Source organism: Manis javanica, chromosome 1 (assembly GCF_040802235.1).
Source record: "Manis javanica isolate MJ-LG chromosome 1, MJ_LKY, whole genome shotgun sequence".
Taxonomy (NCBI): domain Eukaryota; kingdom Metazoa; phylum Chordata; class Mammalia; order Pholidota; family Manidae; genus Manis; species Manis javanica.
In genome coordinates, this window is record NC_133156.1 from 19,414,730 (window position 1) to 19,432,529 (window position 17,800).

Sequence of the window (17,800 nt, forward strand, 5' to 3'; positions counted from 1 at the left end):
AATTAATGATACACATTTAATTTTGATTAGTGAATAAATCTTTAATTTAGGTTTATCTTTTCCCCTCATAATTACTGCAGTCCTTAGCCAGTCCATGGTCATCAATCCTCCACTAGAAAAGCATAAATAATGCAGCTAGTCAGAGCGGGATGTGTGTCATTTATGTGAGATGTGTTTTTTTCTCCTCTTTGTGTTATTTTTGTCCTGTGGCATTGGGACGTGCTAATTGTTGATTTTCAGAAATTAACAGCAAATGCTTTCACAAACATCTGAAGTCCTATTTTCCACAAGAAAGAAGAATGAAAATTGCAGCCTGCTGTTTGTAGTAGAAATAGCTGGAAGGGATTTCCTTATCTTCTATTAACATAGATTTCAGTTATATTACACAGTTGTTACCTCAGCATAAATTAACAATTTTTCAAAACGTATTGCATGCTTCAATTTGTTGAAGTAGCCATTACTCAATCTAAGTACCTAAGCATTTCAGTGAGATGTTTAGGACTCATTTTTAAAGGTTTTAAACATATTGATAATGAGCCTATTGAAAGCCATTTGGAATCTCAATATAGTATATCTACATTATCGTTTCCCATTTATGTCAAAATCTAAAAAGAACATTTTGTTCTGCCAAATACATGCAATACTATTTTTAATTTGAATTTAGCTTAATAAAGTGTATGATTGTTGTGTGTTTATCCCACCACCTGGTGAGCCTTCCGCTCAATGTCATTCCATATACCAAACAAATCTATTTCAGCTTTTATTATTTTCACCATTATTTTCTCTCCGTGATCAGACATTCCAAGTGAACTCATATGGGGAAGAAAGGCCACCACCTGTATTATTACTCCTCTCTCCTTCTCTTCTGCCATTTCCCGAACCGACCAGCAGAGAGTTCTGCTTTATATAAATGTATTCAACCAGGGAGAATGTGGTAGGGACATTACACTAATTTCTCTCGTGGGTCATGAAGCATTCCTGGGTTCTGTCCTCTGCTTACGGACTATCTATTGATCAACCCAAAGTGCACACAGAACCAAAAACCTGGAAGAATCCTTAATAGGTCATCTGTTAAAACCCCCTGCATCCAGGTAAGACAATCTCTGAGTCATCCAGAAAGGAATGCTTAGTTCTCTTCTTAACGATTAACAAGTAGAGATTGCAAACAGACTCCGTGGCCTCCCCCAAGTGGCTTCCCACAGTGTTTGTTACCAGAATATTCTAAATCCCCAATGGAAATGTCTCTGTCTTGGATACAACCATATTTGGGTCAGTCCTACCCAGAGGTGAAGCCAAAGCTGACTGGCATTTCTCTTACACATTGTACCTGAGCACCAGTGTGGTTCTGTGTCAATCAGGATCTCAACACACCCCCTGTCAGAGGGACAGTGAAGGCTCCGAAATGATTCACAGATGCCAGGGAACATGAGGAAAGATTCTCATCGCTAACCACCAGGGAAATGCAAATCCAGACCACAGGGTGGTACCACCTCACCCGCCCTTAGGTTGGCTACTGTCCAACAAATCAGCAAAGAGCAAAGGGCAAGTGTTGGTGAGGCTGTGAAGAAAGTCAAACCCTTGTGCACTGCTGTGGGAATGTACAACAAGGTAGCTTCTCTAGAAAGAGGGTGGAGGTTCCTCAAAAAATTAAAAATAGAGCTACTGTATGATTCAGCAAGTCCACTTCTGGGGATATAGCAAAAGAACTGACAGTAATATGTCAAATAAATATCTGTACATCCATGTTCAAAACAGCAATTGTTCGCAATAACCAGGAGGTAGAAACACCACCAGGGCTGGCTAAGCAACCCCAGATAACTGGATAATCAGAGTGTGGCGTGTACATAGGAGGTATTATCGTTCAGACATGTGCTTCCACAGGGGTGGACTCCAAGGTCGTGACACTGTTAATAAGCCAGCCACTGCAAGCCATACACTGCATGACGCTGCTCATCTGTGGTACCCGCAGTAGTCAGCCTCAAAGAGACGGGAGGTAGGATGGATTCCAGGGGCTGGAAGGACGGGGAAAGAGGAGTTGTTTAGTGGGTACAGAGCTTCAGTAAGTTCTAGAGATCGATTGCAGCACAGTGAACGTACTTAACTCTCTTGACCCTTACACTTAAAAAAAAGGTTCAGATGGTAAATTTTATGTATATTTTACTACAGTTTAAAAAATTTTGAAGGGATCATGAAGAGAGTTTAAAGGTCCTGTTTACAAAGATATGGGCAGGATGAAGTGGAGGAACCAGGAAAGGTGAAGCGTCTGGCGTCACCCCCAGGCCTGCGGGGACAGCGTGGGGGCCTTTACCAGAACTGCAGCCCTGCCAGCAGCCCTGGGGAAGTGGTCAGCAACAGGAGGGTGTCCTTGGGGAGAGGAATGTGACCCGCCACTGCCGAAGGGGGCTTGGCCGAAGGGGACCGTGCAGTGAGTGGTGACTCGCCTTCCTGTGGCCTGTCCCCATCTCTCATCGGCTGAACCCAGTGGGATGCCAGGAAGTAAGGGAGCATCAAGGATCCTGAGCTAGTCCTGCATGCAAACCCATCGAGGGCATCTGGGGAGGAGAGCCACTACCCACCACGCTAAAGACATGTGCTTTTCTTCCCTGAGTTGACTTACAACTTATTTTTAAGTAGAAAAAATTGGGTGAACTTGTCACCAATGGCTCCGAGCTAATTTCAAGTAAAAAAAAATGTACCCGACGGAGCATTTTCTATCCAGGGGATATGGTTCTTGTTTTCTCATCCTATTTGTTCACATCCATCACGTAAGTCTTTTGTGTAATATCATCCTTCTCTCCTTATAACTCCTCATTCCGAGCAGGAATACGGTTCAGCAGGGGGTCGTCCCCCCTTCATTTTCCTAAGTTTTATACTAAAAGAGTCAAGCCAAGCACTGAGGTGCGTAAAGGAACAATCCGAATCCCTTCCCTCGAATACCGTCTAACATAGTCTGATGGTGGAAGCAAGTGCTTTTCCACTTGTTACCAAATATTTGCTAAATGTTCTAATAATTCTGCCAGCATAGACTCAGGCTGAATGCAGCTGACTTAAAACGAAAGGAAAAATGTTGTTTCTCTCCTGTTTTGTAGTTTGCATGAAAAACTAGAAGCAATTGAATATAAAATAGCATTTTAATTTTTTATACAGTTTAATGCTTATGAAGTAAGAAATAATAAAGTGCAAACATTATTTGCTTGATTTATTTTGCCTGTTTTTTTTTTTAGGCATTAAAAAGTAATGCTTATATGATCTCATTTTATTGCAACAATAAACCAGAAGTCAAAGCCTATCAGTTAAGATACAGTCTGCATTAAGTAATCTTTCTTTTTATCATTTCAGACTTCTCAAAATTCCTTTTTTTTTTAATGTTTCCTCTTTGGTACAGAACTGGTAGAATTGGAGGTACAACAGAAAGGTGATATAAATCACATATGTATTTTTAATTGTGTACTGAAGTTGTGTTTTCTGGTTCAAAAAATAATCTATGCTCAAGCATTAAAATGAAATCATTCTAAGTAAGAGCTGTAGAGTGAACTAAATACTATACTGAGGAAAATATTTGAAAATCCTTTTCTGTTTTCCCAAGCAATCACTTTTACTATTTTTTTTCTTGAATTTTCTGAAAATCATCAATAATCGACTAGTAAGTTGGACAGGGTCTGATATTTTGTATGGTGGGTAGTATAACCTGTGGTGTTTTATAAAGTGCTTACTTTTCTGGAAAACAATTTAAAAGATTGTATAAACCAAGGGAAATGGATGAAAAAGGTCATTTGACAGCCCACCTTATTAGCTTTCTCATTCTGTCTCTCTCATGGAACTTAGACCTGAATGCATTTCATCTGAGAGACATTATTAAATTACACCTATGAAACAGAAGTTGTAAAGATTCTATAGTAGAAAAATGTGTCCAGGTTAAATTTACCTGCACTGTGAGAAAGACAGGACTAACCAAAGTTTTTGTCTTCCACAAACCTGAGCAGGGAGATAACTAGTAAACACAAAGGGAGAGAGAGCACATGTTCACCTAAGTAGTCATTTCTTTTGTTTAGAATACTTTGCATGTATGGTTCATTTGAACCTCGTTCTGAGATGTGACTTGCCTGGCACCACAGATACTTGTGCTTGGACTGTGAAGTCGTGCATATTAGCAGGCATACATATAACGCACATACACCCCAGCCTATGCACTTCCTCCTCAGAGGATTTAATCCCAGCTGTATATATTTATAGAGGAAGTAGAACTTTCTTGAGGGGGAAGGAAAGACGAAAACAAGCAATTAAGAAAGAGGTCAAAGGAATAAGGCCTCTGGTCGCAGCCATAGCTAACGTATATGGCCCCTTTGTGCAAATTAAAAAAGACACCCTCTTTAGAGGGATGAATCACAAAAGGCATAGATTCTATCCCTCATTAGCACCCCACCTGGGCACCTTAATACAGGGCAGAGAGGACACAGCCGCACACAGGCGCCCTGACCAAGAAAGTTGTGGAGAGTGGAAAAAACAAGAAAGCTGGATGAAAAACAAAATGACGTGGGTCATTTTGCAACTTGCCTGGTGGGACCCTGGAGGATTGTAGAAAGAAGGCCAAAAAGACTTAAGGAGTGGGACAGTCAGCTGACAGAGGAGGGGACAAATGAGAAGCTGTCCCTGGTAGGAACCTTCCCTCATCTGTTACATAAAAGCAGGTAAAACTGAGTTATGTGTCATGTACATGTATGAAATCTGAAAATCACATACACTGTTTGAATTTACTAATTTTGTTCCCCTGTGCCTAAGTAACTTAGTTCACATTGTCCTTTATGTCCCTTACTACCCCTGACAAATTCCGTATTTTAGAAACCCCCTCAAAATGTCAAAAAAAAATGAACTTTTTTTTTTCTAATTGTATGGCCTACCTATTTCTTAACAGGCCTTACTTAGCCTGGGAGAAAAAATATGCTAAGAAGTACATGCTGACTGCTCAGTATACAACAAAATAATTTGTATAAGAATAAGAATCCATATACAATTAAAATGTAAAACTCCTTTAATAAACTAATTCAATTATTCCTATCTGAACAATTCCTGGTGAAGAAATAAAGTCATGCTCCCTATTTAATTATCTTATGAGACCCAGTGGAGTTTGAGATGTAAGAGTTTCAGCATGTCAGTACCCTAAAAGACTACACAGTCTAAGTCTTATCTTTGTTTACAGATTTGATCACTGCATTCTGCATTCACAAATACCTATACAAGTCAATACACAAAATCAGTATAACCACCTCAGAGAACAATTTGGCAGTAAAACTACACACTTCTGCCCTAAACTCAGCAGTCCCACACCTAGGTGTGCACCCAACAGAAATGACTGCTTTACCTGATCAAAAGACATGTGCAAGAACTTTCTAAGCAACTTTATTCACAATAACCTGGAACTGTTAATAGCCCAGATGTCCGTCAACAGAACTGATATGTAGTGGTAGATACAGTAATTTGACGGGACACTACACACCAGTAAAAAACAAACTTATCATTTTGCACGACAGCAAGGTTGGATCTCACAGACATTATGTTGATCAAAGAAAGATGGACATGAAAAGGACTGGTGTGATTCCATTTATCAGAAATTCGAGAACAGAAAAAATGCTAGGTGATTAATATAAAAATAGTGATTAGCTTAGCAGAGGGTGAGAAGTGGGAATAATTGGCTGGGGAGGGACAGGAGAGGACCTTACATATGTGTAACCCCATGTAGACAACACCCAGATCGAGATACGGAACGTTCCCAGTTCCATCCCAAAGCCCTCCATCTTGATCTGGGTGAAGTTATAAGGGAGAAAAAAATACACATATTCAAAAAGGTATATACCTAATATTAGTTAGTATACTTTGTGCACTTCATCTTTCTTAAATCTCAGCAAGTAAAGGAAATAGCGATTAAATGGGAGCACATAAGCAGCTTAAGTCTAAGATACCAAATTTAGTGTTTATAAAGGCCTAAGAGAGAGTCATTAAGTATAAGCAGATCCATATTTTCATGCTATCCCACCAAAGGGCTGTCCACCAATGAATACTTTATTCACGAATAAACACATATTTGTCAAACACCGAAGGTTTTGTTGATCACACATCTGTTTTGAAAAATCTAGTGTTTTAAGCTGTTACCTATGGGAGATTTATATGAAATACGTAAGACTTAAGATACTGCTATTTATTATCTGTAGGAAGTTGCTATACCTTATTCTGAACACACACTGTCGTCACATCTCAGCACTCCAAATCATAATGTGTCTTACAGTGAATGGCGTATCATAGTTTAATTGGCAACATTTTTTTTTACTTTTTAATAGTATACAAAATAATGAAGTTCTAATAGTGGATAACATCTTGGATTTGATGAAGTAAGCTGATTAGAACAACAAGCTTACTGACCGAGTTTTCGTCTTTTGCCGTACGCAGTATACATTCTCGTGAGCTCACACGTGCGGTACCAGTTCATTCTTTCTTCACTGGAAAGTTCCTTACAGTCATTCCTCCTCCTCCAGGGTTTCACATTCACGTTTCAGGTCCCCGCAGTCAGCTGCAGTGAGAGGTGCCTGCTCCTGACCTATCCTCAGAAGGTCGATCGTGGCCTAACACAACATCGCAGGACCGGCATCGTTCACCTCACTGCATCTCAGCACATAGGCATTTAGCATCTCATATCAAAAAGGGGAGCAGAGTGAGATATTTTAAGAGAGAGAGAGAGACCACATTCACATAACTTTTATTTCAGTTTGTTGTTATAATTGTTCTATCTTGTATCAATCGTTGTTCATCTTTCACTGTGCCCAGTCAATCAATTAAACTTTATCTTAGGTACGTATGTATAGGATTAAACATCGTAGTTACAGGATTTGGTGCTATGCATGGTTTCAGGCAACCCCTGGGGGTCGTGGAGCATATCCCCTGCAGAGAAGCAGGGACTGTTGTATTTACAAAAAGTGTTAGATTTCTTGTCATACAAATTAAAGTCTTGGTATTTGATTTTCAGTGGGTTCACAAATGCTGAAATCCATAGGAGTCAGGTGGAATGAGCTAGGGAAGCAGGCCAGATGTCAGTGCATGCATGGATCATGTGAGTGGTGGGCATTTCAAAAGGGTCCCCATACCCTGGCACTGGATGCATGTTGCCACGCAGGAATGCTGAAGGGCAGTTGCCAGCTCTTCTGATTTTCCTGAGAGAAGCCAAGATATCTAGAATGGTAGCCAGCACATGGGTGCTCAGTAAAGATACATTTTATGAATAAATAAAGCTACCATTAAGTCTCTCTGACCCATGCAGAACACTATATAAATAGAAATATGTTGAAGTTTTTAAATGCCATTTCTATTAATAAAGAGAAAATACCCACCTTCTAATTCACTGTAAGTACTTGTTTGGGTGGTTTTTATTTCACTTGATATATTTGGAAATTATCAATGGGAAAATTCTCTATGGTAAAAAATTTTTCATGCTCTTGACTAGCCACTTCCTACTTGAACTTCAAGCCTCAGTTCATGTCCTTTTTCTGGAAGTCCCTTTGCTGACAGTCCTACTCTCCCTTCTCGCCCTCCACCCCGAGCCGGAGACACACACCGCTCCCCTGGGCTCCCCGGCACTCTGGGCGGCTCCCATGGCCCTCCGACTCCTGGGTGCCCTGAGCTACTGCCCATCATGGGTCCTGAGGGCAGTCTGCTAACTGACTTCTGATGCCTGTGCTTAGAGTGAGTGTCCAACCCACGTTTGTTGACTGAATAGTGTTTGTGGCGTTGAGCTATAAAAGTTAATAGCTGTGGAGTGATTTTCCTATTGTAGGCCACCTTTCCATTTCGGCCACGTGTCCCACCATCGCCCCCGTTGTACGTTCAACAATGTTTTTGGACTCTGTTAGGACTAAGTCACAGCCTCGATCTGCAGAGAGTCAGTCTGATCAGACAGACATATGTGAAGAACTGTGGGTAGAATTCCATGATTAAAAGACAAACCACAACAGCTAAAAAAAAAAGTGCTGTGAGAATATGGAGGACAGTCATTGTGATCGAGGCGTCTGGGAAGGATTTAGAACTCTGCCCAAAGTTAGCATGAAGGGAGGCGTTTTCTCCTACATCAGGGAGTGATTCTCAGAACAGCTACTCCATTGCTGCGCTTACATGGTCTGCAGGAAGGGCTGGGTCTATCCCCGGGTGTGCTCCTATGCAAAGCGCCTCCCTTTTTGAGGACAAAGAAGACACTGGTGACTTCCTAAGAGTGGGAGGGGAGAGAAAATACCAGGAGGAGCTGGTGAAGAAAAATCAGTAGGTGCTCGCCTCCTGTTCAAAATTTAGGTAATAACAAGAAATAGAACTTAAAGGAGACAGTCTGTTTTTCAGGATCAGGAAAGTCTGTACATGGTTATATCAGAGGGTAAGGAATAATTTATTGGAAGGCAGGATCACAAGATAGCTAAGACATACATTAGAATAAGACCCTTTAGGTCAGGAAGGCTTGTGATGTAGATGACAAGGAAAAGGGGTTCAGCTTAGTCTTAAGAGAAATAAATGTTAAGTGTAGGGAACAGACTGTCTTAATGAAAGAGTGAGGTCAATCGCAGCCTAATAGCTGTCCTGCTGCCATTCGAGAGTCAATCTAAAATACGTATGCGTGTACACTCTGCTCAGTAAAACGATGAGAGGTAGGAGCCACTGAAGAAAACTGTACAGGTCTGGGATGAAGTCTGTTTCCTAACATTTTCCAGTATAATTTTAAAACTTCCCTTTCAGAAATGACATTTAAGTCAAGCAAATCATGTTTGTTGATTTGGTCCTTCTATGAGCATCAAAAGGCTACTTACTACGTGCAAGGCGCTGATCTAGAGATTGAAGTGTGTTTGATTACACTCCTGTCTCCCCAGCCCCACCCCAGCCCTCTTTCTGGAGGAGTGAAAACACAAGCAATAGTAGCGGTTATGGGAGACTTCAGCTGTTCATGTTACATTAAGCTGAGTATTGGACATTTTCTAACGAGGGCAGCTGCAGCAATAACGTCACCGCTTTTTTTTTTTCAAGTAGTTCTCAAGAGTGTATTGTGAATAATGGGAACCTAACCAGAAATGGTCTCTTCCCCCTTTTATAATCATAAATCTTGCATTGGGGAGGTAAAGTATGGCGGTATCTATGTGAATACAATTTAGTTAAATAGTCACACTTTGTGTATGAGTGGACACCATGCAAATAAATGTACACATTAAAATTGGACAGCACTTAAAGAAATGGAATCATTCATCCCACTGTCTCTGCAGATGAAAGACCCAAAGCCCCACTTTGTGCACTTGCTAAAATATGGCAGACAATGATGCATTTGTGTTTGATATTGCTAATAAATTTGCAATTTTGCCTTTTTATTGATAAACATTTTCTTGAAATGCAGTCTGAGAGGACAGATTGTTAAATCTAAGTGCTTTATAAATGAGAATCATAGATGGTGGTGCTATTCGTGGCAGAGCTGCCTGTGTGGAGAGCTGTCTCCCTTACCTGCACTCCTTAGCACTCAGCAGTGAGTTCCGTATTTCACTTTTATGTGCAACCAAATTGCACACAATTTTAGGGGGAAAATTAGCATGGTAACAGAGTAATGATCGTAGTAAATATTGTGCTTCTCCTTGTTGACTTAAATTACATGCTTACAATATTTTGGAAAAATATTTCTGTTAGTCTAGCTTCATACATAAAAGTCTTTTGCCTGTAGAATTTGTATGTAGAAGAAACACTTAAATCTATCTATAAGACTCTCTCTTCTTGACTCACACACAAAGAAGGCATATGGTATTGTCTGGAAAATTTTGAGGTCTAAAATTATTTTTAATTCATTGGAAGCCATAAAACCTGAATATTTCCATCTGCATAGGCTTTAATGAAATGTGACATAGCTCGGGATTCCCAAAGAATTATTTTCTCTTTAGGTTAATTATCAAGTTTCAGAGAAGTTTTGAGAGAAATGAGTTCCTGTCTCATAAATAATATTCCAGGATTCATCTTAAAATAACATAGCATGCAAAAATATATTTTTTGTAGTAATATCTGGTCATATTTAATTATTATACAAAAGTCTCAGTGTTCTTTCTACTGATTGCTGTCTGTATGGATTGGAACTCAGGGTTTTCTGAGTTTTATTTTGAATCACGGGTGGACTTTTATGTCTCAATTCTTTTTTCCCATTAAGATTCCAGAAGCTTATTTCATTAGAGATCCCCATACGTTCCTTCTTACCAAGGACTTTATTAAGGTATATGTGTGTTGTGTTTAGTGTTAAAAGTGTCCTTGGGCCTCTGCTACATGCATGTACTCACAGGTTAACATTCCCACGTTCAACCCAGCTTCTTAATAAGAACAGGGACTTGGTTAACGGAAGCATGTTTGGAAGGAGGAGCAACGTTTGTCCACAAAATACTAACACTTAGATGATCCTGCACCTTGAGAGAAGAGCAACCAGTGAATGTTCTGGACTTGGTTCACGGCTGACTTGGGAAGCACTTGCCTTATCAGAGTGCATTGGCCTCTCCAGCCGACGCACTCTGATCATGACAGTCACTCTCCTTCCCCGGCAGGCCATGGAGGCGCAGATACAGAACTTTGGACAGACACCGTCTCAGCTGCTCATTGAGCCACATCCGCCTCGGAGCTCTGCCATGCACCTGGTAAGGCATATCAGCTGGTGGGATTTTTTTTTTTCCTTTCTTTGTACCTGGGTAAAGGTCAAATAAAACAGGGACTTCAGCAGCATTTTTAGAGACTTCTCAATTTATTGGTTAGCTAGTTCTTCAGGCCAAGTATATACTGGTACCCCAGGGAGAAACAGAGGAGAATGCAGTTCTCGCCTTTATGCCCTCCTTCAGCTGGCCCAGTTCTGGATTCACAAAAATAGCCATCTTCTCTGCCTCTAAGTGCCTCCGCATAAACTCACTCATACATGTACAAGCTTAAAGACACCAGCACCAAAATTGGATTCCATTTATAAATGAGAGTGAAAAATACGATATAAATAAAATAGGATATTGCCCACTTTAATCTCTGGGGCAAAGCAAGGGAGGGGAGTGGTTCATTTTAAGCAAAGAAATATGAAGGCAGTTTGTGGACTGCTGCAGAGAGGCAGTGGGCAGAGGGGTTAAGAACCAGCGCCCAGCGCCAGACCCCGTCAGACGTCATCTTCACCACTAACTAGTGAATAACGTGGGCGAGGTGTTTAACCTCTCTGGTTACATTTCAGCATCTGTAACATGGAGATAAAAATAACCATCTGCCCTGGGGATATATAATGCCTGCATACCGTGCAGCAAATTCTCGGTAAACGTTAGCTGGTGTCAGCAGCAGCAGCACCTTCTTATATTAAACTTTTATTTCCATTTTGAAAGGGGAAAGGTAATCATCTTTTCATTTTAATCTGAACTTTTAAAGTCCATAACAAAATTGTCCCTTTTCAGTTTATTGGCAAGCAAATCATAAACCTTTCCCTCTTTATCTGATTTGAAGAAGGTAAAAAGTTGCCTGAGAATTTGTCTTCTAAACTGTGATTTTTCACTGATTTTTTTTTTTACTGAAATAAGAAATGCTTCAAGGCAAAAATGTGTTTGCAAAATGAATTACAGCTCATTGATTTTTCTGTAGTTATCAAGGCAGCACATAACTCAATTTTGGAGTAAAGAGCTCTGGAATATGGCCCATAATATAAGTGCTGTTATTGGTGGTGGAAGTATTGTTCTCATCTCTCATTTATTCTGTCTTTGCCTAACAAGTTTGCATTGAGTCCCTTCTATGTGTGAGACGTTGGCAATACAGAGGCAGATATGTCATCTACACCTTTAAGGACTCAATGGTCCTTCTCCTAGTAAAACACAAAAGTAAATGTGCTTGAAAACATATTTTTCTCTCTGCTCTCACTTAGCCAAATGGTTTCAGCCCCCTTGATTAGTCGTTAATGAACTCTTAAGACTGAAATCGGACTCTGAATGACAAAGCAGAAGGCTTTGCACCAAGCCCGCTGTTCACATACAAACACCTCGTCACGGGTGTAGAAGCAGAGATGTGGCCTCGGAGCCTCAAGCCTTGGGATGAAGTATTCTCAATAAACTGTCCAAGAGAGTATCTCTAACCCTTTATTTTATGAAGTGCTTTGGCAGAAGAGTTTTATTCCTGTGTTAGTTTTCTCTGTTTAATAATAATAATAAAAACATTTGTCCTGGAGAAATGCCCGGTCAGAATTCATTACTTTCCTAGGGAAAATTGTTAGATACTAAATTGGCGTGGAGCTGTTTATAAAGAAAATCTAAGCTTGCTGAGTTTATGTAGCAGAGAGTTCATCTGTATAGAAAACATCAATAAAAGCTAAATAATGGTTATTTCCATCACCCCTGTTGTGGTTTTTATATGGTAATATGTATAATGTTTTATAGTAGTTAATAGTCACACCTACGGTGTCTGCTTCCTATTAAGTCATATGCTAGTTGTTTGAGAAACAGAAATTACAAAGAAAAGAAGCCTGAGCCCTCTGTGAGTTCACAGTCTAGAAGGGGGAACAGAGGCATAAACCTTAAACAATCAGTAGTGCCGCAGCAGACACGCATGCAAAGCTCTGGCAAGGGGGGGGCTGTTGTATTTTAATTCTTTCAACTGCAGCCGTGACCCAGATCAACCAGTTGTAACATGATAATATCAATCAATTCACTTTAAATTTCATGTAAGTAGTGTCAGTCACTGGCTTGACTAATTTTTCCACCAAACTGCTGTTTTTAACTGCATTGAATAATTACGGGACATCGTGCGGACATGTCTGTATGCTCAGTAGGCACAGTGCAGTCTGGCGATGGTCACACCGCGCCTCGCCATTCATAAGCGAGTGATCTCTGACACCCGGGCCACCCTGCAGAGTCCTTGCTGCCTCCTCTGGGTCCTCACAGCAGGAAGTTAGATGCTGTGCTCTCTGGGTGCATGCTAGCCTTGTCTGTGTTCACGGCGTTCCCCCTGGAGAATTCCACTAACTGTCACCCTTTTTGTTTTCTTCCGCTCCTTTCCCTTCCTATTCAACAGTGTTTCCTTCCACAGAGTCCGCTCATGTTTAAAGATCAGATGCAGCAAGATGTGATCATGGTGCTGAAGTTTCCATCCAATTCTCCGGTGACCCACGTGGCGGCCAACACCCTCCCCCACCTGACCATCCCTGCGGTGGTGACAGTGACCTGCAGCAGGCTGTTTGCAGTGAACCGATGGCACAACACAGTCGGTACGTGTGCCCCAGCCAGCCGCTTCCTCAAGGGTCTCAAAAGTCGCAGTGAAGCTAAGGTGGGGTGAGGGGTCTGGCCGCTGTGCCGATTACCTACAAAACGCAGCAGAGCAAATAATCGCCACACTAACTAAAGGACCCTAATTGTCCTCTTTACTGCTGCTGTTTGTTAGCACCTTGCAGAACGCTTGGCTAATGTCAAGTACTCAGCAAGTATGTGATAAATTGAAGCAGTTCTGCAAATATTTTGAGTTAGGCCACGTCACTCCACCACTGCCCCTCAGAAAAAAAGAAAAGAACACTTTTATCCCATGTTAAACGGAAGTGAGTTTGAATCTGGATTTTATGGATGATGGTTCCAAATCCTCTTTCTTGCACTTCATTCACTTATTTAGCAAACATTTGAACAGCCACTGTACAGGCCCCAGGCATGAGGGATGCAGCAGTGAACTAGACAGACACCATCCTCTCCTTGGAGAGCTTGGGATCTTTGAGAACAGACAAAATCTGAATTGTCAGGTGATGTCATGTGTGTTTTTGGCAAACTCATTCCTGAAAGGGCCAGCCAGTGCATCGTAAAGTGATATAATTCTGTTGTAAAAATTAGACATATTGATACTAATTTAACCAGGACAGAATCAGATGGTTTAACTGGCCCAGCTGACCACTTAAGATCTCACTGGAGGCCCCAGGACTGCCACTGTCTCCAGGACTGAATGGATGAGCCACGTGAATTAAGCTAGATCTTTCTATTCTACTGACTTCAGCAATGCTCTCAAAAACAGAGTGATTTATACCATAGCTTAATCTCCTAAGAGTTTCTAAATGCACCTGTTTTATGGGTATTGGTTTATTATCATGTGGTAGAACTGCTGCCATTCAATCAGAGATACGTAGCCAACACCATAAGAAAAAGAAATGTGGCTTTATTACTCACAGGAGTGTAAGCCTCGAGAAATGTTCCTCGCTGAGAGAAAACTATAAGGATTAAACTTTTCTGTAGAATTATTCAAAAGTACTGTAGATGTTATGTAATCACACATAAGAATATTATGACTAATGAACTCATTCAAGCCCTAAACATTAATCCTCTGGAAGTCACTTTTACTGAGGTTGATGTTAGGTGTGGCTCAATGTTTTAAATTCAGTCGATTTGTCATGTATCAGGAAAAGGCCCAGTGAGTGGGGAGCCCCATTCTCCCCTCTGACTTGCCCAGGTGAGCCAGTCTGTGCTCACAGCCACCCCTGCTGGCAGGCACGGCCTTTTCTTAGATTTCAGGCCCACTGGCTGCCCAGCGATTTAGCTCTCCGAAGGGTTCAAGGCGTACTGTGATCATCTGTTTCATCCCACTTGTTCTCGTGGTTGGGATGAGAACACGCTTCCCAGCTCTCGACACCTTCTGTGGAAAGCCTCAGTCCCTGGTGTGATGATTTCTTTTAAAACTATCTGCAGACATGTAGCATGACTGGGTCATTCTTAAAATAATTTCCCAAATGATTTTTAAGCAAATGTTTCTTCTGTGCGATGATCATAAAATGCTGCTTATTAAGAAATTCCATGGTAACTTACCTCTAGGCCTCCGAGGGGCTCCGGGATACTCCTTGGATCAAGCCCACCACCTTCCCATTGAAATGGATCCATTAATTGGTATGTTAACAAGGAAAACTCCTTTTCATGAATCCTGACTGCCCACAGACTCCTCTGTGGTTATGTAGCACAAAAGGTAGTTGATTAATACCTGCCAAAAAATTAATGTGCAGATATCATCAAGTTACCATCAAGGAGCTGTGAAATCATAATATGCCATCCAAGAACATTTGGTACTAAAGCAATTATTTGTGACATTTTCTTGTGTGTGTTTTTTTTTTTTTTTTAGGAGGTCATTTAAGTTGGTTCTAAGCAAGGCAAATAATTCCAAATTGTCCTTTCAGCTTAAACTATAACAAATTTAGGTTATTTTAAATACATAAGGACTCAAAAATATATTAGGATCCATATAAAGAAAACTAATACTGAAGAACACTTTTCCTAGAAACCTCCATTCAGTAGGGCTCAGACACATTTTTAAATGAAAGATTTCACGTGAATTGCAAACTCATGGGCTGCAACCCTTTGCAGAAGATATTAAAAATATTTTTAAATAACCACATACACATTTGTTAGCCATTTGACCCAGAACAAGCCCTTTAATCTTTCTAGGCCTCAGTTTCATATCTGCAACATGGTTTATAATAATGTCTCTGTCTCATGAGATCACACAGAGAACTAAATTAGAAAAAATATTGAACGTGGTACGAAAAATTATTAAGCCATATATAAGTTATGGTAATTTTTTCTTAGACAAATTCACTCTTCACCTTTGAACTCAGAAATAAAAGGAGCCATTTCAATTAGTTACCTGTACCCCTACACCAAAGAGTATTTTCAAGTTTTTGGGAAGATATGAGTTGTAGGACTGGGAATATTTTTAGTGTCATTGAGCTATTCCTTTGAGTAACGTCGACAGTGTCCCAAATAGCTAGAATGTAATCATCGAAAAATTAATACTCTAGTCTAATTAATCAAGGACCAACTGTAATTTTCAAGTGACGCAGGTCCTTTGGTTTTCTTTCTCTTTGCCACCTTTCTTTTGTATAATTTTTTTTGTTCACCTCCCCTAGTAACTGTTATTGTAGCGTAGGACTGATCTAATTGGTGTTTGGGCGTGATGGCGATCTTCTCCATCTGCATTTCCTGTTTAAGAATTCAGCCCAGGGATTTAGCCTGAAAGGACAGAGAGCGTAAGGGACAGGCTGGCATGCAGACAGGCACTAGGGAAATCAGACGCGTCTCTGAGTTCCTGACTTGATTCAGATTCAGTCCCAGCGCTATCCGCGGCTCCTTGCTTGTCTGTTTCCTCCCCAGTCCCTCTCCCAGCCCTTTTATCCCTCTCCTCCCCTGCCAGCCCATCCAGGAAGGGCCTTCTGTTTGTTGACAATCCAGGTCTTTAAAGCTGCTGACCTAAAGCTCCCTGTAGGGCCGCCCGCATAAGAGCATCCTTTGCTCAAACCTCCACCCTCTTCTTCTCCCATGAATTGTAAATGCTGTCAGAAAGGGATAGACTGGGGCAAATCCGAAGCCATGTTTTCCTCATGCAATATTTATTCCTCCTTATTATTGAACTTGTTGGACACTAATCAACTTGTGCATAGTGAACATCGATAGAATTAAATGCCTTCAAATATTTTTACTGTGTTTTTAAATTCATGCTCTTGAATTCATCATACTGTTCTTATTTATTGGTGGAGGGAGAACATAAATTTCTGACAATGTTTTCATGTGTAATACGGTTCGTAAATAACCACAGGTGCTAAAGTGTCTGTATTCCTCAAGGTGAAATGTTACACTCTTAATGATTTTAGAGCCTTAAAAACCCATTTCTTGATAAATGAAGCAAAGAAGTATTCCTTCTCTAAGTACTTTGTGAAACTTTTGTGGGACCTTCCTTCAAATACTTTTTTCTACTTACGTTTAGCCAATAACTCTGGTGTGAACAAACGGCAGATCACGGACCTCGTTGACCAGAGTATACAGATCAACGCGCATTGTTTTGTGGTCACAGCAGATAATCGCTATATTCTCATCTGCGGATTCTGGGATAAAAGCTTCAGAGTTTACTCTACAGAAACAGGTAACCGCAACTAGGAAAGACCTTATTCTCTTCAAAATGCCTGTGGTTACACCCAGAGGTCAGTATGAACTCATACTTGAATGGAGGCACTTTCATCTTGAGTGCCAAGATCCCAGTGAAGTGTTCACACTGCAAGTAGGTAACTAATAATTCCATCCATTCCAATCCTTAGCACCAGCCCTGAGTTCATAGGACACATGGGACTCGCGTCCCCTGCCCCAAATCAAATCCACTGAAAGACCTCAAACTTCTCCTTAGTCTGGCCCAAACCCTGAAGGAAAAAGAATCATGAATGTGGTGTTTTATAAATCACTTCTTTAAAAATCCCAAGGGATGCCCTTGTGTCATTTTTCAGAAGCAATTCAAGAAAGCATCTGTAGCTAGCTGTGAATGACCTCATACACTTGTAGGTCTGTCGGCTCACCTTTCACACACCAGTGAAATAAAGTAAGCCTGACCACCTCTAAAGAAACATAGCAACTGAATGAAACCTGCCGTTCCTGTGTTTCAGGGAAATTGACTCAGATCGTCTTTGGCCACTGGGATGTGGTCACGTGCCTGGCTCGGTCTGAGTCCTACATCGGCGGCGACTGCTACATCGTGTCTGGGTCTCGAGATGCCACACTGCTTCTCTGGTACTGGAGCGGGCGACACCATATCATAGGCGACAACCCTAACAGCAGTAAGTGTCATTCCAGAAGTGTCCTGCTGGGCTATACATTCATTTAAATCTATTTCGCTTTTTTTATTTTCCTAAAAGCTTTTCCTGGCTTATAAGGATTTTAAAATGTGAGAGACTAGCAAAAATCTTGGTTGGGATGTACTCGTGTTCAAAGGGTAAAAGAGAGCAACTGCTGTCCCCTTTGACCCAGGG

The 17,800-nt window shown here is 40.9% G+C and overlaps 1 protein-coding gene across 3 annotated transcripts in view; it reads left to right on the forward strand.

Moving 5' to 3' along the window:
- The window catches only part of NBEA (neurobeachin), a 547,470-nt gene that overhangs the window by 514,704 nt on the left and 14,966 nt on the right, over positions 1–17,800 (forward strand). Inside the window, exons 49-54 of one of the 3 annotated variants that reach the window (XM_073229196.1) lie at positions 10,202–10,264; positions 10,587–10,676; positions 13,063–13,255; positions 14,832–14,903; positions 16,771–16,926; positions 17,438–17,608. In XM_073229196.1, coding sequence (XP_073085297.1) covers positions 10,202–10,264; positions 10,587–10,676; positions 13,063–13,255; positions 14,832–14,903; positions 16,771–16,926; positions 17,438–17,608 — 745 coding nt within the window. The remainder of the gene's footprint in view (positions 1–10,201; positions 10,265–10,586; positions 10,677–13,062; positions 13,256–14,831; positions 14,904–16,770; positions 16,927–17,437; positions 17,609–17,800) is intronic. The other 2 variants (XM_073229216.1, XM_073229206.1) reach the window with 2 other exon arrangements.